Below are 26,560 nucleotides of genomic sequence, written 5' to 3'. Positions count from 1 at the left end.
GAGACAGCTAAGGCCCTAGGCGTTCTCTGGCAAAGAAGGCCGTCCATTCAGAGCACCAGAGGCAAGCGGTGGCTCCTCTACGTACTGCCAAGCGGCCCGCTCCTCGTCGCGGGAATCTAGAGGACGAGGCAAGTCGGGTGAACCCTGCCGTCGTCGCCAGGGAGGTCAAGGCGGTAAGGCGTCCTCCAAGCAAGATTGAACCAACCGTGGTGTCGGGCCCCCACCGAAGCACCCCGGTGGGAGGCCGGCTGGCAAAGTTAGTCAGCGTGTGGGAGTCCATCTCCACCGACCGTTGGGTGCTGGGCGCCCTGGCCCAGGGGCACGCCCTCGAATTTCTAACAAAGTGCCCCCGCATTCCACCCGTGGTCAGGAAGGAAAATCACGTCCCTCAACTGCTATTGGAGGTAACGGCGATGCTCAAAAAAGGTGCCATCGAGCTTGTCCCAAAGAGGCTCCAGAGTATACTCAAGGTACTTCCTCGTGAAAAAGAAGATAGGAGGATGGCGCCCCATCGTGGACCTGCGAAGAATGAAGTAGTACATCAAGGCACAGAAGTTCCGGATGGTCACCTCCAGATTTCCTGTCGTCGTTGGATTTGGAGGATGCGTACCACGAGTGGGAACTACGTCAGGATCAAGTGGATCGACTCTTCCGACGATGGGGAAAACCGCAGATCGACCTGTTCGCGACGGCGACGAACTCCAAGTGCCAGAGGTTCGCCAGCAGGTTTCCACAGCAGAGGAGCATGGGCGATGCTTTCTCGTTCCCCTGGGACGGCCTGTTCCTATATGCGTTCCCTCCGTTGCCGTTGTTGCTCTGACTCGTCAACCAGCTCAAGAGGTCCTGGTGCAGGATGATCCTCGTCGCACCGGCGTGGCCGAGGCAGATCTGGTTCCCGGACCTTCTGGACTTGTAAGCGTCCTCACCAGTCAAGCTGCCGACGGACGCAGATCTTCTCTCCAGAGAAGGAGGCGCCATACTTCATCACAACCCGGAGTCGCTGAACTTGCAGGCCTGGCTCCTGCAGCACTAGAGTTTGGAGGGTACGATATCCCGGCTGACTGCAGAGAGGTTCTTGCAAAGGCCAAGGCGTCCTCGACTCAAGTGCTATGGACATAAGTGGATGAGGTTCTCTGTCTGGTGCTGTGCACAGAAGATTAACCCTCTACGGATTACGGCCCCTCAAGTGCTGCCGTACCTACTGTCGCTGGCCAATGCTGGACTGGCTCACGCCTCCATCAAGATGCATCTAGCTGCGATCTCCCGATACACCAGAACCACAGGACGGGCGTCCTTGTAGTCCCATCGCCTGGTGAAGGAATTTATGAAGGGACTGTTCCGATCGCTCCCACCGGTGAAGGCCCCTGCCCCGGCGTGGGAGCTCAACGTGGTGCTGACCAGGCTTGAGGGGGCGCCATTTGGAAGACTGCGTTTCTTGTGGCCATCACCTCCGCACGAGTGGGAGAGATCCAGGCCCTATCCTGCAAGCCTCCATACTTCACTTTTCACGACACAAGGGTGGTGCCGAGGACGCACCCCTCCTTTATGCCCAAGGTGCCGTCGGACTTCCACCTCAACGAGCCCTTGGTGTTACCTGTTTTCTTTCCGTCGCCTTCGTCGCCAGCCAAGAGGACTTTGCACTCGCTGGATGTGGCTAGAGTGCTGAAGTTCTGCGTGGACCGCAAGAAGAGTGTTCGGAAGACATCAGAGCTATTTGTGAACTTTGGACCTGTGAACCAAGGGAAAGCTCTCTCGAAGGCTTCCATTTCCAGATCGCTCTCAGGCTGCATCATGCACTGTCATCGATTGGCAGACCGACGGTTGCCCGGCTGTCCGAGAGCCCATTCGACCAGAGCTATCGCTGCTACCACGGCGTTCTTGTCTGGTGTGCCCCTGCTGGACATCTGCAGGGCTGCTACGTGGAGGTCAACGCAAACCTTCAGGAGATTCTACTGCGTCGACTGGGATTCCAGGGAGGAGTCCAGGGTCGGCCAAGCAGTGCTGCGCAACCTGTTCGCCTAAGGTGAGCATGGTGAGGAGGTAAGAATTGCTTAATGTTGAGTTTTGATGTAATGCTTAATGTTGAGCCTTTGCCACCTCCCGTGGTTGTGCATGTGTATACTGCTATGTATTCTTATATTCATGAGCATGTGAATCCATGCCAGACCCCATGCTGGAGAAGGAACAAGTTACTTACCTGTAACTGGTGTTCTCCAGCATGGGTCTGGCATGGATTCACATGCAAACCCTCCCTCCTACCCCTCTGCGGCTCTTCACTTGGTCATACTGCCACTTTAGGTGCTACCAAATCTGAGCATGGCTGCCAGAGGTGGGGCTTAGGGAGAGGGCAGTCATTGGCTGGGGGCAGTATGACCCAGAGACCAGTGATTGGTTACTACTGAGAGAGACAGATCAGAAACGAAACTGATACTGATTTTTTCTTTACCGAGGAGTCCCGGCCTGACTGGGAATATTCATGAGCATGTGAATCCATGCCAGACCCATGCTGGAGAACACCAGTTACAGGTAAGTAACTTGTTCTTACCGTATCCGTGTGATGTCCACATTTAATACTGGTGAAGAAGGTGGTATGCGATTAGTTGCAGCAGCCCTAGCCTGCTTGCCAGTCCTGCTTTGAGATTTGTTGGAAGACTTGTTCGATCTTTCCAGAGGCCCGACCAGCATGGAGCAGAGATGCCCGTGCTCAACCGCAGAGCTGAAGTTGTTGTGGTGCCAGATTCCACACCAAAGAGGGAAGCAAGACTGAGAGGGATCTACCAGACATTGGTTCAGTAGAAAGTGCTACGTTGCGTGCAAATCCCGCTAGCACTCTGATCCCCACAATTAGGTTTGGTATCAGCTGACATTTGATCAGCTGTGCCCCTTCATTCCCCTTGGGGGCGAAAGCTCGCGAACGCGGACCGCCATTTCAAGGTAAGGTAGTTTGCTGGACAAGGCCTGCGCGCACACAGTGAGCCACCATTACAAGGCCAGGCATTGTGCAGAAAATCACCCTAGGCTCAGGCAATACCTGGACTTTGTAAAGCATAAGGGATATGCTGACTTATTGAGGTCAGGCAGCACCTTCTGAAGAGCAGAGGCACGGATTTATCAGATTGTAAAGCAGATTCAGATGTTCACCTGAAATGACACCTTGAGGATGAATATTCCTAGACCAGCACCGTTTCTGACACATCCAGGTGAGCCTGTTAAGTGGGGAGACTGGAAGGAAGGATTCATGAGATATTTACATGGAGTGTATGGAAACAGTTTTGCAGCAGATCGAAAGGGCTCTTTGTTGTACCTTTTGTCTGGGGTAAGAAGGCCAAGTCATTTTTAGGAAGTTACCTGATTTGCAACCCCAGGAAGCTGAAGGTTTGTCTATATTTGTGCAAAGTTTATTGAAGTTGGACTGACATTTTATTGTAAAAGAAAACACATTTTTAGCAAGCTATTACTTTGATATAAGGGACCAAAAGCAAGAGTAATCAATTGAGTAATTTGTTAGTCTCACAGGGTTTTGCCATAAAGTGTGACTATGACCTCTGCAATTAGAGATTAGTTAATGATGAAGGGGCCCTGTGACGGAGACTTTTCTTTGGAGAGAGCGATGATTGAAATGGCAAAAATGGTGGAACAGTTGGAGAAATGCATTAAAGCTTTAGACGTTGAGCCTGTGAAGGTGGTACCTGCCATTACAAATGCTGTTGAACAGTCAAAACTCAAAAGCAGCAAGAGTATAAAGAAGAAATTAAACGGACGAGTAAGAAGTAAGACACAAAGCAGAAGATGGAAGGGAGAAAATTTAATAAAAGATGCTACAGATACGGAAAACCCTGTCATCTCTCTAGTGATAAACGGTGCTTTGTCCACTACGTAATATGTAGAGACTGTGGAAGAAAGGGTCACATATCTCGCTGTTGCAGGCACTGGAACAAATCAGGCAGTATTAAAATGGTTCTGGAGGGCCTGACTCACTGGTGGGATGAAGGTAGCAGTGCGGATGATGAAGTTTGCATATTAATTGCAGTTGATTCAAAACCAAAAAGGATAAAACCCCATGCAGAAATGAGCATGAATGCAGTGCCAGTGAGATCTATTAGTAGATAGTGGTGCGGATTATAGACTTGTGAATGTAGACGCATGGAGGGATAAGTTCAAGTAGTGTTATTTGCAGGAAGCCAGCGTGACTGCCCATGGGGATGTGCCAACCTATATTGTGGGGGCATTTTGGGCACAGTTTAGGTATGATTGGAGTTCCGCTCAAGAGATGGTGAGGGTCATGTCCAAGGGTGGAAACCTACTATCCTGGGATGCACAAGTTGATCTTGGCTTAAGATCAGATCCCGACCACCCCTTCTCTAGAAATGTAGAAACTGTTCAAGGGAAATGTATGGACGTAACAAAGTTATACCCTGATATATTTGCTGAAAAGATGGCGTGTTTGAAAGGTTTTGCTCATCTGATCAAATTAAAGCCAGGGGCGATACCGGTAAGGTCAAAAGCTTGCACTATAGCCCCTGCCTTGTGTGTGGATGTCGAGAATGAGCTTAAACGCATGCTGAGTGGCGGAATGATGAAAGGAGCAGAAGCAGCGGAATGGATAAATCTCATTGTGGGTGTGCGCAAGCCCAATGGGAGTGTGAGACTATGTATTGATCTCGGAGTGCTAAATAGGAATTTAATGCCCGATAGGTTTCCGCTTCCTAAAATAGATGATTTGTTGGTACAAGTTGGAGGAGGTGCCATTTTTTTCGACTTGATTTAAAAGCAGCATATCACCAACTAAAGCTGTATCCTGCTTCTCTGGATCTTACAGCATTTATAACTCCTTTTGGACTATAGCACTGCAGAATGATGTCTTTTGGATTGGTATCTGCTTCCAGTGTATTTCAGAGGGTCATGAACAAGTTGCTCAAGGACTTACTAGGCATGTGTTATCAAGATGACATATTTGTGTGGGGTAAGAATGTGGTGGAACATGTGCGGTTGAAGTTGGGATTGGGGAGGATATCTGATGCGGGTCTGACCATATCAATTGATAAGTGCTGATTTAGACTAGAGAAAGTGAAATATTTAGGCCATGAATTGTCCCTGGGTGGTATAAAGGCAATGTTTGCCACTCTGGAAGCAATAAGAAAAGATGAGGGCTCCTAAAAACAAAAAGGAATTGTCCTCTTATCTAGGTTTGGTCGAGTTCTATGGCAAATTCATAGAAAATGACTGGAAGAACAAAGACGAGGAGGAAAGGTGTGAAGTTTAATTAGTGTGAGTTAGCAGAAGGAATTTGAAGACCTAAGGTGTTTGATGAATGTCCCCATTTTAAAAGGATTCAAGGATGATTGGGATGTACAATTGTGGGAATATACTGCAAACGTTAGCTTTTGCGTCACGTGTTTTTTAAGGATGCTGAAAAGCATTATTCGGTGGTGGAGAGAGAGGCCTTCGCTTGTGTGTGGGGGATAGAAAAATTCCGACAGTTTGTCTGGGGGGGGGGGGGGGAGTAAGTTTGTCATAATCATGGACCACAAACCTCCTGTGGGCATTTTTAACAGGAAGGGATTAAATGAAGTTTCAAGGAGGATTGTTGGATTGATCAATGCAATGCAGTGTTTGAACATGGAAGTGAAGCACATGAAAGGTGAACTAAATGTCATTGCTGGCACTTTGTCTCGCAATACCATAGATGAGGATGATGGAATCGGTACGAGGAGGAAGGCAAAGTATTTAATTGTGAAGTTGCCAAGTAAAGTGGCTGGAGAGAAGAATGTGAAAAGATGTAATTTACATGACCGTGGTAAGGTATGTACAAGAGGGGAGGCCCATAGTGGAACTACATGAGAAAATAAAGGGATATAGGAGGGTGAAACAAGAGTTGAGTGTTGATAGAAGAATTTTGTCAGGGGAGAGCGGATGGTTGTACCAGAGGCCATGAGGACAGTGGTACTAGGCATAGTGCACGAGGGACATCTTGAAGTTTGCAAGACAAAGGCTATCTTGGGACAGGATTTTTGGTGCCCAGAATGAATGAGGAAACAGGTGTTCTTGAAGGGGTGCAAGGGCGGTAGAGACGGTGATAAGATCTTAGTTGGCAAAGAAAACCACCAATGAGTACTGTGGAGTCTCCAAGTTCAGTCTGGGGTGTGGTGGCCATGGATATATTGGGAGCCATATCTACCCGAGGGGACCCAAAACGCTTACGTGATTCTTTTGATGGAATTATTGTCTAAGTGACCAGAAATATGCATTGTGAGGGAAATAAGTTCACGTAGAATCATACTTTTTTGGAATCTGTATTTTGGAGAGAGGGGTTTCCCTGAAAGATAATTTCAGATGGTGGTCCCCAATTTGTGGGGAAGAAGATGGAAACATTTTTGGAGGACAATGGGATAGGACATTCAAAGATGGGCTTGTATAACCCTAAGGGGAATGCGACTGTTGAAAGGTTTAACATGACTCTGATGGAGGTAATTAGGATTACGATTGCCTCTGGGGGTGATTGGGAACGTGCCATAATGGAGCGTATCGTCCAATATAGGATTGCTCCTCACCAAGTGACTGGAGTCTCTCCCTTCGAAGCCTTGAGGAAGAGAGTACCTCACTCCAGATTGCATCTGGGATGGATGAAGACATTTGTGAATGCCCCTGATGTGGTCCAGTGGGGGTGATGCATAGGAGAATGGTGAAGGATCAAAGGCGGGCCAAGGAGAGGTATGATGCAAAATATTGTGTGAAAGAATGTGTTTTGAAGAGGGAGTGTGGGTTAAGGTTAAGCGTGGTAGAAAAGTGGATAAGGGTTTGATGAAATATTCCAGACCTTTGAGGGTGCTGAAACATTGATTGGTCATTTATAACGTGCTTAATGCACAGAGGTTTCTAAGCGCAGACCCAGGGATCGAACCTGTATGGCTCCACATCACATCGTCTTGCTTCTAAGGCGAGCGCGTTGCCCCTGAGCTATCCTCCCGAGACGTAGGGAACTACTGTGCTGTTGAGTAATGGGGGGGGGAAATGGTTCAAAGATGGAGTGGCAATGTTCAAGGGAAATGTAAATAATGTGTAACAATATTACATGGATGTTCTATGCACCTCCTGTAAAGGCAAGGTGGTGTGTTCTATAGTAATATGAGCAGTTACTTTGCATGTATATAGTTTTGTCATGTACATAGTTGTGTGCCCACTGTTTTTCACTGAAACTTCATTCCCTAATAGAGCTGTCCAACAAGCTTGAGGTTCTTAAGAGGAATGTTTGTTTTAGAAGGGACAGTTGATGAGTTGTGAAGGGTGTGGGGCTGCTGTACATGGCTAGCAATTAAAGAGACCATTAATCACACTTACTGTGTCAGTGTGATGTCCGGATTTAATAATGTCCACTTAGATGCTGTACCTTGCTCAATGTTTAGAAAACTGTTGTCACTAAAACGGTCCTCAACATTTGCTGGTCTTTAGTTAATGGCCTTCAAAAGGAATAGAAGCACCCTTTTGTCTCAATTCCACATTTTCTTTCCGAATTGCTTCCCTTTCTCCGCTGTCCTTCCTCGTGTGTCCTTTCCTTATCCCTTTAATCGCAATTTGGTCTTTCTAGCCCCTTGCTTACTTGACCACCCAGTCTCCTTTCTTACTCATTTACTTTCTCATCTTCTTATTCCCTCCATCCTGCCCATTTCTTAAAAGGTATTGCTCTGCCATGGACAAACTTCAATTGCTAAATCCAGCAGTGAACGTGATTTTTTTAACAGGGTTATTTTTTGTGGCAGAGATTAATCCTGGTTCGCTACATCACATGGACTTTTTCAAAGGCGTAATTGTTGATCTAGAACGGTTGTAATTAAGCAGGCGTTTAACATAATTTGGAGATACATTTGTAATCTGAAATGTATTTTGACCAATTTCTGTAACTACAGCACACTGAAACAAACTATTGCAGTGACCTTCCAAGATAAGTTTGGACCCAGAAATTAACGTCAACTCTAGATGTCTCATAATGAACAATCAAATGCAACCTGTTTTTCTCCTTAAATTGCATGTTTTGGCACCTCAGCTGATACTGTTAGAAGAAGTTGTCACATTTTAAATATTGAGCATTGTCTATTGACCTGTTCTCTCATCCCTATGCTTGTCTCCTTGATAGGTTTTTTTACCCGGTTTCTTGTCCAGCAATCTTTATTACAAATACTTGAATGACCTCATCCATTCAGTACGTGGAGATGAGTATGCATGGGGGAGTGGTGTTCCGGGTCAATGTCCCAATTACCCACTGGATCATGATTCTGGGAGCTCCGACACTACAAGCACTCAGGTTAGAGCAATTTTGGATATTCTGCTCTTTGATATCGCACACATTCCTATCTAGTTTACATTTATTGCATGAACTGGCAGACATTGCTTCAGTGGTGCTATTTGAGAAGGGCCCATGCTACCTTTAGTTGACTTGGGTCCAATGGTTTTAAGCAGCATGACATCAGGGACAAGAAAATGTCTCCAACCGACTCATCAGTCTAAATTTCAATTCCATCCTGCTTGGTAGCCCTGAGATTAGCTCTCTTCCTCTAGAGATTAGCATAATTTCAGGTCTCCTTGCCGCGTGCCAGCAAATCACACAAGTAGGCAGTTTGTTTTACCTGTTATCACCTGTAATCACTCCGAAAATAAATAGAACTGCTGATCCAACACCATCTTGGGTTTAGAGAAACATCAGCAACACAAGTGACCCACTTAAATAGCAGTTTCCTTACGTCCCCATAGACACTAAGACCACAGATGTACATGTGATCAGATTTGTGTATGGTTTCCACAAAGAAAAGTGGTTCTTCCCTCTCACCCGCAAGGGATCCCTGAACTTTTTATAAACGATGTAGAAGGAAGCAGAGTTGATGTGAGTGACCGCCTACCCCCTTACATAGAATTCCTAAAACCTCCCCAGCCATGCGTTTGTGGATTCCCCCTTTGTGAAGATTACAGCAGATAATTGGTCTACCCGGTACTCTACTGGCTTTCCCCAGTGTTAAAATAGATTTCCAAAATCGCCCCTGATGGGAGGCCATTTTATCTATGGTAAACTTTGTAGGCACCAAGAGGTTAGCCAAAACCCAAGAAAGGTGAGGTAACTGAGCAGTCAAGGGTACTCTTGGGAAGGGTGTGAGTGGTCTAGGGTTACAATGAGTTCACACAGAGAAACATCAGTAATTTGTTAGTAGTATATGAAAATACATTTATTTACTAACCTTTTAGTTACAAGCATATAATAATCAAAGGTAAGTATTGTCACACAAAACCTTATGAAATATATGTACACGAGCACCCTTGGGAGAAATTGAATAGCATATGAACCAATTAAGAGTGCAATACAGGCGAGGAGTCAGATGCAGAGAATATAGGCAGAAATAACTCTTTAGAATCAACACACATAGATTCCCTCAACCATATGAAGTCCCAACCTAACATGGTTTGGGGCCTTGGGCCCAGAAGTCATCAGTTCCAAAGCATATATTTCTTTAGGTAGGTTATTATAGGGATCTAGTGCCAGTAGTTATGATTAATGCATATAATTCCAAAGTTGGATAACACTTTTAGTAAAGGTCAGGTGAGTACTCAAATCAAGCCAATGCACTAGGATAGGCCTATGGAAGGATCCCAGGTTCCACCACCAAATGTCAGTTCTGTGGGAGTTAGGGCCAGAACATTACACCCACTGTTAACAATGTCTGTACCCCCTGTCATCCATAGGGTATGTAAAACGTACCCCCTGACTGTGATTCTTACAGATATACTGCAGGTGTTCCGGAATATGTTGGGGACACAATCTTCTGCACTTGGTGTGGTTGAGGAAGTCTGAGGAGTCGCAGGTGCAGGGGGTCACATTCGGCGTTGAGCCTGTAGCGGTGCACAGGAAATGGTTGCATACAGCTTCCAATAAGACACAAAAGGAGGAAAGATGAAGACTTGTGCGGTGCAGACCCTCTCAGGACACCTTGTGGAATGGAAGTAGCCTTCCAATAGAAGTCACCTTGGTCAGGTGGCGACAAGCGATATCGTCTAGTGGTGAACACAGGCGCAGGCCCAGTACAGCTTCCCTTCAATGTTCTACTCGCAATGACAAGAGCTGTAGCGATGTACCCCAGAAGAGAGCTATTCTGTCCACAGGTTGGTCCAGGGATATTTCTGATGGCATAGATCCTCAAGCGGGGCCATGACTGGTTGTTCCCACAGGTCCAGGGGTTGAAGCACTGGCTAGTGTCTTCATGGGATATGGCAGAGTAGCAGGACTTCACCAGTACAACACTGGCGTTGATACTGGTCGGCTGAGGAGGTAGTCTTCGGGTCATCAGCAGGTTGCTCTTCCTTGTAGAAGTTGTGGTTCCAACAGTGATCTGAAAAACAGTTGCAGGAGTTCTGCTTTTGTACAAGATTCAAGCGTAGAGAAAGCCCGACCCCATCAACGGTAAGGTTCTCCAGCATGGAGGTCTGGCATGGATTCACATGCTCATGAATATTCCCCGTCGTCGGGCCGGGAATCCTCGGTATAGAAAAAATCAGTATCAGTTTCGTTCTGGTCTGTCTTTCTCAGTAGTAACCAATCACTGGTCTCTGGGTCATACTGCCCCCAGCCAATGACTGCCCTCTCCCTAAGCCCCGCCCCTGGCAGCCATCCTCAGATTTTTACCGCAAGTCAAGTGTTGGGAGTCCTCGTGCTGTAGCTCTCGTGCTTTTGCTGCGTGTTCACGCTTTTTTCAGGAGATTTTCTCATTTTTTCGGTTAAATAGAGCCTCAAGCTCCACCGTTTCTACATCTGATCAACGGGGATCCGTTTTGGAGTTTCTACGCCCCTCAAGGGTGAAGATTCTGTCGAGTTACGCTTTTGGAGGATTCCAGAAGTTCTGAGGCCTACCCCGGACATGGCCCAGGAGAAAGGGAGCTCGACGCCCGGGAAGCTGTTCAGGACCTGCCCTGGATGCCAGCTTCAGAACGTTTTCAAGGAGGACGAGCATTCGTTATGCCTCTACTGTCTCCATGAGGACAAGACGCACAAGGAAAAGGATTGCGCGTTTTGTGGGAACATGTCTGAGCGGACCATGAAGGATCGCCACCTCCGTCTCGCCAACTGGCTGGAAGGTAAGAACCCGCCAGGCGAGAAGAAGAAAAAGAAGTCGAAGCGGTCTTCTAAGTCCTGTGAGGGTGCCCCGGCGACGGGGACCCAACAAAAGGCTAAGCACCGCGAGTCCGCGGGCACCGGGAGCGCCGAACGGTCGGGCTCCTTGGCTGCCAGGCCGGGCGCATCCTCCCCGGCGCCATCAACCACGAGCCAACGCTCTGGCTCGGGTAAGAGGATGTCCGAGAACCCGGCGAAGCTTCTGGAGAGGCCCCGGTCGATCTCGAAGATTCCGGCAGAGGGGTTAGCGGGGCTCAGACCCTCCCCCCAAAGTGAAGGCCTCAGGCGTACAGAAGGTGACGTTGGCCTTAATTCACCCGGCTAAGACCTCGATTGAGGATGTCGCCGCGGCCCTGGCTCAGCCTGTGGAGGCTACACCAGTGGAGGCGCCCTCAGATACCAGTCTCCCTGCCACCGTGGAGGGAGTCGTCTTTCTGGCCCATCGAGAAGACCCACACGAAGTCCTCGTTGGAAAGGGTGGGGGAGGGGCTGGTGGCCATCGTGGATACGGACACGACCTCTGAAGAGCTCATCCAAGTCGTGAACGAGGCCCAGTCCATCGGGAGGGATCTCGACGAGGGCGACGGTGTCGCAGACGAGGCTCCTCAAGAGCCCTCGCTCCCGTCGTTTACGGCACCGCAGGACACCTCGGCGGCCATTTTGTCAGCCACCCAGTCCTTATGCTCGGAGATAAGGACGAGGTTGCCCCTTCCCCCGACGGAGGTACGTGAGCCAGACCCGACAGGGGAACCGGAGCCAGGACCTTCGGAGAGCCCACCACTTAAGAGGACGACGACGCATCCTAGGCCTCCTCTCCCGCCTCTGCGGCCTTCTCTGCCTTCCCCCCTGGTCCACTACCCACGGGGATGATACAGGCATCGACACGACTACGACGGGTACGGATGACGGAGGCGACGACGGGACTTGTCCCCCGTAACCCCCCTGGCCGGGCGTCCACGCCCAACGAGATTGGATCCTTCCATGCTATGATTTCCAGGGCATCCGAGCTCTTCCAGCTCTGCCCCGAAGAAAAGAAGGAAGGGTTCCTTTACCAACGGCGCGAGGCTAAAAGGACGACGGTCCTTGCCGTACCGCTCCTTGATGACATCTGGGATGAGGGGCTCGCCCTCCTCAAGAACCCTGCCACGGCTCCTGCGAAGAGGGACCGGTACGAGAAGAAGTACCGGGTCCCCGACGCTGCCCCCCCTTGTGCCTTAGGGCGCAACCTACCCCGGATTCGGTTGTTTCGGCGACGGCCAAAAAGAAAGCGGGGGGGGGCATCGGCCTCGACTTCAACCTCCCCGCCGGACGGCGAGGGTAGGAAGCTGGATGCGATGGGACGACGGGTCATCTCATCTGCAGCGACGACCATCAAGGCGGCCAACGCCCTGGCCATCGTAGCCCACTACGACGGAGTTGTGGTTCAAGATCGCCCCTCTGTTGGACCTCCTTCCGGACGCCAAGAGGGCTGAGGCCCTGGAAATCTTACAGGAAGGTGAGATTGCCTCGGACCACGCCATTACGGTGGCTACGGACATCGCCGACACCGGTTTCCATCAGTTGGGCAACAGCGTTTGCCTGAGACGACGAGGATGGCTCAAGGCAACGGATTTCCGCCAGGACGTACAGACCAAGGTTTTGGACATGCCCTTCGATGGGAAAAACCTTTTTGGCAAGGTGGTTGATGAGTCCCTTCAGGCGATCAAGGCGGGCACGGAGACGGCCCGTGCACTGGGTGTGCTCCAACAGCCACGGCCGTCCTTTCGGAGCTCCGGACAGGGTGCCTCCAAGGGAGCCGGCAGCAACTCCTCTACGTACCGTCAAGCGGCAAGATCTTAGTCGCAGGAGGCCTACAGGGGACGCGGCAAGTCAGGTGGATCCACCGTCGTCGCCAAGGTGGTCAAGGAGGCAAAGCGGCCTCCAAGCAAGATTGAACCGACCGTCGGGTTGGGCTCCCGCCGAAGCACCCCGGTGGGGGGCCGGCTGACTAAGTTCGTCGGCATGTGGGGGTCCATCTCCTCCGACCGTTGGGTGCTGGACGCCCTGTCCCTGGGGCACGCCCTCGAGTTCCAGAAGTGCCCCCGCATTCCTCCCGTGGCCAGGAAGGAAAATCAGGTCCCTCAACTGCTGTTGGAAGTAAGGGCGATGCTCAGGAAAGGTGCCATCAAGCTCGTTCCAAAGAGACTTCGGGGCTCCGGAGTTTACTCAAGATACTTCCTCGTAAAGAAGAAGACCGGAGGATGGCGTCCCATCCTGGACCTGCGATGACTGAACAAATACATCAAGGCACAGAAGTTCCGGATGGTCACCCTCCAGCACATGCTGGGACAGCTGGAGGAGGGCGATTTCCTGTCGTCGTTGGACTTGGAGGATGCATACTTCCACATCCCTATTCTAAAGAGACACTGAAGGTTCCTCAGGTTTGTGGTCAAAGGGCGGCACTACCAGTTCAAGGCCCTCCCGTTCGGATTAAAATCGGCGCTCAGGGTGTTCACCAAGTGCCTAGCACCGGTGGCGGCGCGGCTGCGCCTGCAGGGGATCCACGTCTACCCCTACCTGGATGACTGGCTCATACGGGCAAGGACAAGGGAGCTCGCCGTGGAACACACTGCGAAGACCGTCCAGCTGCTCACAGACCTGGGGTTCTCCATCAACTTTCCAAAATCCCACCTGGCCCCGTCGCAAGTCGCCCTGTTTCTGGGAGGACAGCTCGACAGAGTGGCGCGGCGGGCCTCACCGTCGGAGGAAAGGATAAGGACCATCCTGGGAAAGGTGCAACGTCTGCTAGCCACGGACGTGGCCAGAGTGAGGTCTATCAAGTCCCTCCTCGGGCAAGGTGGTGGGGATCTTCACCGACACCACCACCACGATGTTTTACATTCGGAAGTAGGGCGGAACCAGATCCCCTGCCCTCTCCAAGGAAGCCCAGGATCTGTGGCATTGGGCCGTCGCCCAAGGGATGTTTCTGGTACCTTTTCATCTGGCAGGGATAAAAAAACACCATCGCCGACTCACTCAGCAGAGAGCTGCGCTCGTGCCACGAGTGGGAACTGCGCCAGGATCAAGTGGACCGATGATGGGGCGAACCCCAGATCGATCTCTTCGCGACGGCGGCGAACTCCAAGTGCCAGAGGTTCGCCAGCAGGTTTCCCCAACTGAGGAGCATGGGCGATGCTTTCTCGTTCCCCTGGGACGGCCTGTTCCTTTATGCGTTCCCGCAGTTGCTACTCCGGCTCGTCAACCAGCTCAAGAGGTCCCGGTGCAGGATGAGCCTCGTCGCACTGGCGTGGCCGAGGCAGATCTGGTTCCCGGACCTTCTGGACTTGTCAGCGTCCACACCAGTCAAGCTGCCGACGGACGCGGATCTTCTCTCCAGAGAAGGAGGTGCCATTCTTCATCACGAACTAGAGTCGCTGAACTTGCAGGCCTGGCTCTTGCAGCACTAGAGTTTGGAGGATACGACATCCCGGCCGACTGCAGAGAGGTTCTTGCGAAGGCCAGGGCATCCTCAACTCTCAAGTGCTACGGACAGAAATGGAAGAGGTTCTCTGTCTGGTGCCGTGCACAGAAGATTAACCCTCTGCGGATTACGGCCCCTCAAGTATTGCCGTAACTATTGTCTTTGGCCAAGGCTGGCCTATCTCACGCTTCCATCAAGGTACATCTGGCTGCCGTCTCATGTTACACCAGAACTACAGGACGGGCGTCCTTGTGGTCTCATCGACTGGTGAAGGAATTTATGAAAGGACTGTTCCGATCATTCCTGCCGGTGAAGGCCCCTGCCCCGGCGTGGGAGCTCAACGTGGTGCTGACTAGGCTCATGGGGGGGCCCCATTCGAGCCTATGCATTCAGTGCCGTTGAAGTTTCTGTCATGGAAGACCGCATTCTTCGTGGCCATCACCTCTGCACGACGAGTGGGAGAGATCCAGGCCCTGTCTTGCAAGCCTCCATACTTGACTTTTCACGACACGAGGGTGGTGCTGCGGACGCACCCCTCCTTCATGCCCAAGGTGCCGTCAGACTTCCACCTCAACGAGCCCTTGGTGTTGCCAGTTTTCTTCCCGTCGCCGGCTGAGAGGACTCTGCACTCGCTGGATGTAGCTAGAGCGCTGAAGTTCTACGTGGACCGCACGAAGAGTTTTCGGAAGACATCACAGTTGTTTGTAAACTTTGGACCTGTGAATCAAGGGAAGGCTTTCTCGAAGACTTCCATTTCCAGATGGCTCTCCGGCTGCATCATGCACCGTCACCGGTTGGCAAACTGACAGCTGCCCAGCCGTCCGAGAGCCCATTCGACCAGAGCGATCACTGCTACCACTGCGTTCCTGTCTGGTGTGCCCCTGCTTGACATCTGCAGGGCTGCTACGTGGAGGTCGACGCACACCTTCACGAGATTCTACTGCGTCGACCGGGATTCCAGGGAGGAGTCCAGAGTCGGCCAGGCAGTGCTGCGCAACCTGTTCACCTAAGGTGAGCCTGGTGAGGAGGTAAGAGTTGCTTAATGTTGAGTTGTTGTATTGCTTGATATTGAGCCTTTTGTCACCTCCCGTGGTTGTGCATGTGTATACTGCTATGTATTCTTATATTCATGAGCATGTGAATCCATGCCAGACCCCATTCTGGAGAAGGAACAAGTTACTTACCTGTAACTGTTGTTCTCCAGCATGGGTCTGGCATGGATTCACATGCAAACCCTCCCGCCTACCCCTCTGCGGCTCTTCACTTGGTCATACTGCTGCTTCACGTGCTACCAAATCTGAGGATGGCTGCCAGGGGCGAGGCTTAGGGCAAGGGCAGTCATTGGCTGAGGGCAGTATGACCCAGAGACCAGTGATTGGTTACTACTGAGAAAGACAGATCAGAAACGAAACTGATACTGATTTTTTCTATACCGAGGATTCCCAGCCTGACGACGGGGAATATTCATGAGCATGTGAATCCATGCCAGACCCATGCTGGAGAACAACAGTTACAGGTAAGTAACTTGTTCCATCTGTGCCATTCAGACAGCCAGGGGATGTCCAATCATGACAACCACTGGTCATCACATCTTCCCAGCAACATGCACCAGAGGATGTGGATTGAGACTAGACCATCCCAGCCCTCTCTTCTGGCTCACACACGCACACAAAGCCCCTTAGCCTGCCACAGCTTTCCCCAGGAAAGGGATTTCCATATTATAAGGCTTTTCCTGACCTGAGAAAATATGAAGAAAACCAAAGAACAACATGGCCGAACAACCAGCGAAAAACCTTGTGGCACGGCCATCTTGGGGTGGCTACCCACCTTTCAGTAGCCATTTGCGGTAAATGTAAAAGTGCACGAGTAAAGTAACAAACTGTAAAAATCTCACAGCTGCCGCCAGCTTGTCTTAGGCACTTTGTAAAAGTAACCAAAAACCATTATATAAAAACATAAGGAAATTAAATACCCTAAATGCACTGTAAGGTGGTGTGCAGTTATAAAAATACAATTAATACAGAGAAACAGTCTCTCAGTACCGACAGTCGTATTCCCTGCAAAAAATGAGCAAACACAGCAAGGGAAGTAAAGCATAAGGTTTTACGCATCTCCAGTCATCTGGACATAGTTCAAAACAAGCAAAATAAAAAGTGTGTCCTATTTAAATCTATGGAGGGAAAGTGCAAAAAGAAAATCGTTCCCAACACTCAGTCATGCCTTGACTTCTTTCATTACCCACAGACACGGGTCTACCAAGTATACCCCACTTGTATTCATCATATATTTCCAATTATATTATGGTACTTTTCATCTATCATAAATGGATGGCCATTCACATCCCAAGGTAGGCTTAGCTTTGCCCCACAACCGGGACGATCGTGAGGAACCTAGTCATGGAGGTCTTCAGAATGCCATTTCAGAAATCCAACCACCAGACCTAGCTCACATTTCACTTCACTCTTCTGTCACTGATTTTAACCTCACCCTCCATCACTGGCTCTGGACGCCACTTACCCTAAAGTTATTCATAATTGGACACAGGCGGGTAGTTTGTCTACATTTCTGCAAGGATGCGCTTGATCGCCTCCAGCACCAAACACTACTTGATCTCTCTTCTAATACTCCAATATTGCCTTGGAATCCCAGACGTGTAGTAGCTCAACACATACTCTTCTGTGTTGCCTCTCTTGAAGATAGTCCATAGTTAGTGGATGAACATGCAAAATACTAATACAATAATTTAGCCCTACCTAACTCCCCCTTGCGTCATTCTCGCACATTCTATTCTTCCCAGCAGACTTTGGGCTGGTGAACCCAGGTGGGGGCATAATACAGCTTGGACAAGGAGAGTTGGCTTTGAAACTGCTGTGGTGGCGATTGAGCGTAGTACAAAAGCAGAGTAACATAACATAAAAATATATTGGTTTTTGTGCTTTGCCAGACTACATTGCACAACCTATTAACCACATGCAGATATATACAGTACAACCAGCAGGAAAACAATACATGCACTTTAATTCAACATAATCCTCCCCGAAAGTAAGACATTTCCACTAGTAGCCCAAAAGTGAAAGCAGGAGGAAAATAAATCTTAAGCCGTTCCAAGCAACATTAAGCAATTTAGCAAACAAAAAATCATGGGTCGAGGAAATATGGCTACATTAGGTAGGTTAGGCTGAAGGAGTTTACAGGCAGCATTTTACAACTCCAGACCCCACTCATAGTATTCCAATATTTTCCATATTGGGTGGTCCTATGCACTCAGAAGTAGTCTTGGTCATTTATCAGGGAGTTGCAAGCTTCTTTATAATGCACATCTCCCCTTTACCTTTCTCAGCTGGTTAAGCATGGGACATGGGGAGGGTGATGTTGCATAGTTTTACTGGTCATAAAACGCACAAACGGCATCTGTGCCATCTGGGGTGATTGTGGGGGTATGTACACTCCCTTGTGTCTCTGGGGGCTGCGCCATAGGGCAGATAGCCTGGGCGCAATTGGACCATCATGGTAGTGACTTCCGTAGCAAGAGGGGGAAAAAAAGACACACTTAACATAACGTCCAAAACACCTTTGACATGGACTAATTTCTGTTATTACTCATTCACCTTCAGGGCCCTCCGTTGTTTTGACAGTCTTTAAGAGCCTTTAGGGGGCTACACAAGGAAACAAAATCATAACCGTGTGCCTCCATTCTCTTTTTCAGGGAATGGATTCCTTCTACTTGCTGCAGTATGTTGAGCTGGCTGGTGTCCGAGCAATTCAACAGTTACATGTTCTTCAAAAGGATTTTCAGGACCAACCATGTGGCGGAGTAATGCGACGCCAACCTAATTAGTGAACATTGTATTTGACACTTAGCCTAGCCAAACTCTATCAAGCTAACGTTGACTGAGGAGAAAGGCTGACTTAGGACATTGTGCGGTGTATACGTACAGTTAACCGTACACAAAGCAATCAAATATTAGAATCACTACAGAAGTATAAAACATGTTAATTTATTAGAGCTTAAACACACTAAGCAGGTAAAATCACAGAAACGTATACATCACCAACCCACACTTATATGCACATATCTGTACAAAGTTCGATGTCTCAACATGAGACTACCCACACTTTACTCTTGATCGCAGAAAATCAGTCCATATCAATGTACCACGAGAAACTGTAAATAGTAAAGTGAGAGAACAAAGCATTTTTAACCATAACCGTATTCTCTGCCTTGTAAATTTAAGGCATCAATAGCTTCTGATGTCCTTCCCTGTGGTACACCGACCAAGTGCCTCAACAGAGTGAAAGTTCCGGGAAAGTAACAGTGGAAATGTAAGTTCCTCTAGAAAAATATTTGGCAAAGCCAATAGGTTGGTAGAAGCTGTGAAATTAAAACACATTTCAAGTTCACATGCAAGTAGGAATTGTGGGTTACTCTCTCAATCCCACCACAATAGGGGTTCGCCTGGGTGGCGGGGGGATTGTGGGATCCACAGCTATAATCTGATTACACCCAGACAATCCCTGTGGCTGGAGGTGGCCACAAAAATGTTTCAGTACACTTGTACTCCTTGCTCTGATTAACGACCTGTAGGGTACTCTGAATCTCTGGGTATGCAGATTCTGCACTCCAATTAATGGTTTTTAAGAACTACTAGCAGGGCAGACCAGGTACCTCAGAAAAGCAACCACAGCAGATCCCACAACAGGAGGGGATCCCCATGGCATGGCAGAGATGGGCAGCAACAAAGTTAACCAGTATCAGGGGTGGCAGGTGGGACATGTGGTGGTGAGAAGACTTGGCTCCAGGAAGGCCCCTCTTTGTTCTGGAGAGGAGAGCAGGACAACACGGTGTTCAGCCACAAGGTGTCGACATGAAAAATATCAAGCTCTACCTCAAGACAGTGTCCATCTGAGAGGCCTTTGCAGAGACTGGACAGCCCACACAATGGTCCTGGGGTGATTCTGGCAGTGTGCTTCTCATTCAAAGATCTGGACTGGTTGGCCTCACCAATAAAGGTTGAAGCAAGAGTGGAAGGGGTTCACCGAAACCTGGCTTTGGCAATGCTGGTCTTCCTCTGCAGCAGTCCTCCGGCTCGTCAGCACTGGCTTCTCGTCATCTTGTTGTCTCTGGTGGTCGATCTGAGAAATGAATACAGGGTTTCTCCTTTTACAACAATTTCGGGCTGGGGGCTGCCCAAGCCCACCAAAGGCAAGAAACCGGCCCAATTCAAACAAGTAAGGTGAGGGCTGTCCATTAAGGGCTAGCAGCGAGCCCCACATCTGCCTAGTAACAGGCATTCCATGGCTTGAATGTGGATTCAGACAAAAGTCCAGGCTTCAATATCAGGCCAGATCTCTCACACACATGCACACAGATACTCTCACCTTTCCTGGGTATTCAAGTTGGATCCCATGAAAGTGCATGCTTTGTATGTCAGTTCCTGACTTTTGTTTGCAGAAGGAAATCCTAAGTGAGGGGTCAAAGCTACATGGCGCAGCAATTTTGAGTAAATGAAGGCCGGAATGGCATTCTGCGATTAAAAAAATAAACCTGTGCACCATAAAAAATAGTAGAACTTTGTCCGCTGCCACCATCCAATCTTGGGCACATCAAAAAGGTAACAAAAAAGTTACAAAAGAAAAAGGGATACCAGGTACCCCAGCAGCACTTCACTGTAAGGTGATGTGTGCTACAGTAATATCTCACACAGGGTACATATGTCGCCTCCACTGGTAACTTTATGGGCTGTGCCCCCAAAATAAGTAAGTCGCGCAAGGGGAGTGAAGCAAAAAGACACTTCTTACTTCCTTAAAGCCAGTACAGGGTTCAAGTCATCGCAAGTAGCGGGGGTCTCGTTGATGTCAATGGAAGGAAAGTTGCAAAATGAAATTCTTTCCTTTAACGGCAGTATTTTATGCATCGCTTTATCAACTCAAGATGAACCCACCATAACATTCATGCTGTTTGCCAAACATACCCCAGTGCTCCAATCGTGTCCGACTGTACCACACTGATGATCCCGAATGATGACATTTGTTGATGTCCACATCCTTGAGCGGTCTGTGGCCAGAGAAACTGACATACAGCATGAAGTTCAACTTGTGCTCGGAAGGAGAGGGTCAGACCAGAACCAGGGAGGAAGATGTATGCAGGTCCATGAGATTCAGCCCTTGGGCAGACCAGAGGGATTTCTCCATGGCCCTGCCAACCACAAGCTGGGGAGACATTGGAGGAAGACCTGGACGCTCTTGTGGCATAGAAAGTCAATCGCCATGTCTCGCTCTTCGACATTAAATGGACCTAGTAGCCCAAAGATAAATCAACCTAGCTACTCTTTGGGTTCAGGGAACACTAATCCGAGAACCTGAGACTAGAATTGCAGGAAAACATTTGGGAGCCACATGGAAGCCTGCAGTGCCATGCTACGGGAACCACTGAAAAACCTTCAACAGAGCCCCAGGTAAAATCTTAATTCCCAGACAAATTGGCTTTTCATTGACCACTTTAGGGCACGAGAGACCCTTTGTTTGGAACAAGTTCCAGAGAAGCCCTCCCAGACCATGTAGAGACTGTCCATCCTAACTATTTTGTTTAATAGAGGCCTGATGTGTGTGTTGGTTTAGCCATCCTTTAGTGTACCCCTAAGTAATTAATTGGGAGACTTATGGTCTGTCTGGTCATGGGATCCAAGTCACAATGTGACGCCCTTTTTGAATTCATTGTCTTTGAGGAAAAGTAGGTTTCCTGGTATAAACATTAGTTATTGGTTTTTCTATTCATTGATAATAGGACTGTTTAAGGCTAGTAATTGAGTATTTTGTATGACAACCTTGTCTGCCAATATGGCAGTCAAATTTATAGGGAAATGGAATAGAAGATGGATACATTCCCATAGCCTCTTGAAGCACCAATTGGCATTCACCTTTCCCGGGGCCAGGGATTAGTTAAAAGAAGAGTCTTGTGCAACCATTTAGTGGCCCAGCTTTTGTTTCTCAGCTCATCCTTCTCACCTATCCTGTGACTAGAAGTATTGGGGGTTTGAAAAGAGGAAGCCATGTAAGGGCAGTGGCTCAGCTCCGGCACATTGAAATGCCTGAACTCACCTCAGGAGAAAGTGAGAGGACAATGATGAGGTGAAGGAAATCTCTTCAGTGCCCCATTGTTATGCTCCTCCAGTGAGACACTGGCACAGGCTCAGAAAGGAGCCTGTTCCAAATGGTGCAATGTCCAAAGTGCACTTTTTAATTCACTGTTAATCATAATTGTCGACAGGTTAATGTAAAAATAATGCATGTGATTGTATTATGCAGTAAATGTTTATCTAGGCTGGAATGGTAAAAATCCTTGAATTGATATGGAATGTTACAAAGAATACGTACTATGCCAAAACACCACCATAGTGCTCAAAGTGCTGTGGCTTGTCTGGAAGTGGCAATATTGTGCCTACACCGGTGGCTGACCATCAACTGACTTGGTGGACCAGACTGTAGTCTGTGGAAGAAAGGGAAAGAGGGTACAAATTAAATAATGTGGCTATATCAGTTTCATCCCACAATACCTATAACAAAGCACACATGTTTGATATGTTGAAACAAAGCTAAATGTGCATTGCATAAGAAATTGGACACTAATATGTAGCTTCTTTGTTGTAGTCCAGTGTCAAAAAGGCAAACGTTAAAATCTTGAAAAACTTTGATGAAGCAATAATTGTAGATGCTGCAAGCCTGGACCCAGAGTCTTTATATCAGCGGACCTATGCAGGGTAAGGCCAGTTTAATATTGAATAGCCAATGTCCATTTTCATGTTTTTACTTCCGTCTATGACCAACAAATTAAGTGTACACTTTGGAATCTGAGGACTATGAAGCTTTTTAGTTCAGAACAAATTAATGACTGTTAGCTACATGATGGTGAATAGTAACAGTAGGGAAAAGGTGTATTTTTTTCTGCATTGCAGCATAAGGATTATCAGACCAATTCTAGTGCCAGTGTGAATGTCGGCACCCTATCACCATCTTGTATTTCTTGTCATATTGGCACTTAACCTCAAACAGGACCCGGCGTGTTATTCATGTAAGGACCCCACCCCAGATAATGTGCAGTAGGATGAGCTTGAATGCCTCTCCCTTCCATCACAATGGTATTTTGCTCCTGTTCCATGGGGTGGGATTCTTGTAACATGACTGTATGATTTGCATCCATAGGCATGCTCCTACTCTGTGACGTTTCATATGCTTCCGCCCTCTGACATTTCAAGTAATTAAATTGTCTGTGTAGTCGACCACTTCTGTGGGGTCCCTTCCCCACATTGTAACCTAAGTGATAAGTGTCCACTTTGTATGTAACATGACCATGAAAACCTCATCAGTAGCCCAAGCACTGAATTCCTGATGTCCTACCCCCACGCACCACCAGCTTCCTCACAAACTCCAACAGTTAAAAAAAACAAACGTTCAGCAAAATAGAACCTCTCAAATCCACATTCCACACCCTCATGTACTCAGTTACCAATGCTAAGACCAAATCTGTCTTTTTGGGGCCTCTCTGGCCACTTTTTAGGACCCCTTAACATTTTGATTTTTTCCCTTCATTTGTTTTGATTCACTGCCTTGTGGCAAGAGGAACTTCAAGCCTCCTTGTCATTTTTTGGGGGAACGTTTCTTTTTGCTGCTTTCCTCTGATACACTTCTATGGGACAACCTTTCTTTGTTTTGCACCCTGTCCTGACTTTTTGGAGGCAAGTAAAGCCTTCTGCTTTACTTCCCTTGCCCTTTTGCTCATTCTTATGAGGTAACTGATCAGTCCATGAGCCTATCAGTACTGGGAGACTGTCTGTGAATTTCTTGTATTGTTACAATTGCACACGTCACCCTAACGTGAAGTGCAGTTAGGATACTTTATTTTTACATTTGTAAAGCACCAAAACCCTTGGGCATCAGGGCGCTGTTGCAAACCAGTTACATGATACAAACGTTTTATTGTGCGTAGATTGCGCCTCCATACAGAGCCGGCACAGGCATTAGGGACACAAATTGCACGCAGATCTCCTTTAACCAGAAAAGGGGGAGATTGGGCAAATCACCAAGTTTTCAGAGCTTTCCGGAAGGCCAAGTAAGAGTCTTCTGCTCTTAGTTCTGTGGGAAGGGAATTCCAGTGGTTTACAGCAAATGCTGGGAAGCTTATTCCCTCTCCTTTGGCTCTTTTCACATTTAGAATGGCTAATTTGTGGGCATGGAAGGATCTAACAGGTCTGTTAAACTTGGATCTAACGATTTGCTGTGCCAGGTATTGTGGGGCGGTCATGCTCAAACATTTGTGGGTGATGGAGAGTCTTGAAGAAAATCCTTTAGTTGCTGTAATGGCCTGCTTGTGTTCTTTTGCAATCTTGTTAACTATACAAGCACTTTAACCAAAGCAGTAGATCAAGTGGACCATCTGCTCCTCAGAAAGCAGAAACTCGCAGACCACCACAACCCTTGGTTCACCGCAGACCTCCCTACATATGAAGGGCCTCAGGATCTTGCATAACCCATGGAGCAATTGGCCATCTGAAGGGGACTGTAGATGTAAAGGTAAGACGTTGGGGGTCTGTTCTGTGAATCTGGCAATCCCTTATGATGGAGACATACGCACAGGAGCCACCCTTCACTTCTGATATCCTGCCCAGAGGCATTGCAGCAGAAGTGACTCTACTGTCCCTTGGGAACCTCAAGTTGGTGAAGCCTGTACTTCCTTCCCTGACGATACCAAGTTTTATTTTAAGAATTGTGGTACTGGTAGATGGTACAGGTGTCACTACTATCAGGGACACTGGGTGCCAATATAACTGTAGTGGATTCCAATTGGTAAACCCAGAGTCTCTGGCCAGAGCCCCTCTGAGGCCCACCAAGTCAGTTGATGGCTCCCTCAAAGATTCCAAGTAACACACGTCATTCTAGCAGTAAATTGAGGCTTGGTAAGGATTCATGTAAGTGTCCAGAGGCAAGTCTCGGGTCTGCTGGGGAATGATCTTAAAGACTTTGGTATTGTTGGTGATACAGCAGAAAGACCATTTACAAGGTCTCGAATAAAGCACGTTACCTTAGCCAAGCCTAAAGGGGAAGCCTAAGCCCCAGCGGGAACCCAAGTGTAAGGCGTCAAAGGTTCCTAAAAAGGGGAAGATTTCCTCCCCTAAAATACCTTCAACTGAGTTTTTAGCTGACCAAACACCTGACCTGATGAAGAGTTGTTGCCTGAGGTATTCACTCCCCATAATCACTCGAAACTGGAGAGTTTACTTACAAAAGGGGAACCGGTCAGGGAAGAATTCAGCCTGGGTCAGATAGAAGGTCCATTTCTGGAATGTTTAAGATTTGGGCCTGTTTGCAGTGGAGGGCGAATCCCCTGGGAAACGTGGGATCTACTGGGAAGGTGGGTTAATGTACAGTGAACCGGTGTGCAGTCATAATGTCGACAGTCAAAATGTCGACAGTCAAAATGTCGACAAACAAAAATGTCGACATTTTTCGATATTTTTTTGAAATTTTGTATTTATTGTAAGTATAAATAAATATAATTAGAATGGGAGGGTGGTTGGAGGAGGTGTGGGGAGGTGGCAGGGGGGTGTTGAGTAAGGGAGGGTTGGGGGGGACCCCCCCCCATAGTAAATGATACTCTTTTTGGTTATTTATTGAAAAAATAAATAAATATATAATTAGAATGTGTTGAGTATGAGGGGTGGGAGGGTGGTTGGGGAGGGTGTGGGGGGTGGCAGGGGGGTGTTGGGTGAGGTGTTGATAGTTTTAAGTGACATTTTTTTGTCGACATTTTTTTTTCGAAAAAATGACTTTACATTATAAGTATAGGATGTCGACATTATTATTTTCGACATTTTTTTTTTCGACATTTTGACTATAAACCCAGTGAACCCATAGTCCACATGAGAAGACTGAGGTTGGTGGCCCCTCCAGTATGTGAGACTCTTCCTCCTTCAGTTGGCACATAACGTCCCCCTTGCAGGTCATGTTGGGACTAAGGAGAAGTTATCCATAGTGATAAATCCAGGGAATGTGTCCCCCTCTGCCCAGGGGGAGTCACCGCCTTTGGGTCTAGGGAGGAGGTGAGTGCACTAAGCCTAACACCCCACACGTGACAGGGAAAGCACAATCCACTGATCCACTGGGGGTGCTTCCCCTGGCTGTCCAAAAGGCCCCACCTCAACCCCCGGTTAGAGGTGAGGCCATCCCTTGACGGGGGTATGCTACCCCCTATGGTCTCAGGAAGCCAGTATCTTTATTGTCTAAATGGAAATTGCACCAGACAACTATGCGAATGTGCATATAGAGGTACCTTTTATGGTTTCTGACCTTGTATTGTTCCCATCATTGTACACAACCTGCAGGACCAATTGAGTGATTGTTCGTCTCCTTCCAAAGAGGAATATAAAGGGCCCGTTAGTCCGACACAGAGGGAGAGCAGGAGGAGGAGACACAAGCCTGCAGAGCCTAGACACAGAGGGCCTGTGCCCCTTCAAGAAAGCAATCGCACGCAGAAGGCATGGAGCACAGAGGAGTGAGAGCGCCAGTGGAACACTGCATCCTGCGACCGATTCCAAAGGCCTGTCGCGATCCGACGGGAAGCACCGAGGCCTGTGCACTGATGCTGAAGCCCAAGGAGAAGGTGGAACCTCGCTACCATCTCCCCTGAGGAAAACCACCTTAACAAGCCAGGTATTCTGTGCATTCAGGGAACTGGACAAACAGGCTCAGATAATACCCCAAAAGGGACTGAGGCACCAAACAGCCCAGAGGAGGGCAAGCATCTAAATGCCTGAAGGTGAGGAAGCGAAGAGCCCAAGAGGAGCTGAGGTACCATAGAGCTCGAGACAGGGCGAGAACACATATACCCCAAGCCAGGACAGGACAGTAAAAAGCACAAGGGGGGCTGAGCGCCCAAGAGGGGCTGAGAGACCAAGCAG

At 48.4% G+C, this 26,560-nt stretch overlaps 1 protein-coding gene across 3 annotated transcripts in view; it reads left to right on the top strand.

Annotated features, from left to right (window-relative positions):
* The window catches only part of AKAP10 (A-kinase anchoring protein 10), a 538,635-nt gene that overhangs the window by 355,742 nt on the left and 156,333 nt on the right, over positions 1–26,560 (top strand). For all 3 annotated transcript variants that reach the window (XM_069615189.1, XM_069615188.1, XM_069615190.1), the window contains 2 exons: positions 8,132–8,299; positions 22,257–22,366. In XM_069615189.1, the coding sequence (XP_069471290.1) occupies positions 8,132–8,299; positions 22,257–22,366 (278 nt within the window). The remainder of the gene's footprint in view (positions 1–8,131; positions 8,300–22,256; positions 22,367–26,560) is intronic.

This window comes from Ambystoma mexicanum, chromosome 9 (genome assembly GCF_040938575.1).
Source record: "Ambystoma mexicanum isolate Mex_15411 chromosome 9, UKY_AmexF1_1, whole genome shotgun sequence".
In the NCBI taxonomy this organism is placed as follows: Eukaryota; Metazoa; Chordata; class Amphibia; order Caudata; family Ambystomatidae; genus Ambystoma; species Ambystoma mexicanum.
Note: the sequence above shows the minus strand (reverse complement) of the source record. Positions and strands in the feature narration are given on the sequence as shown.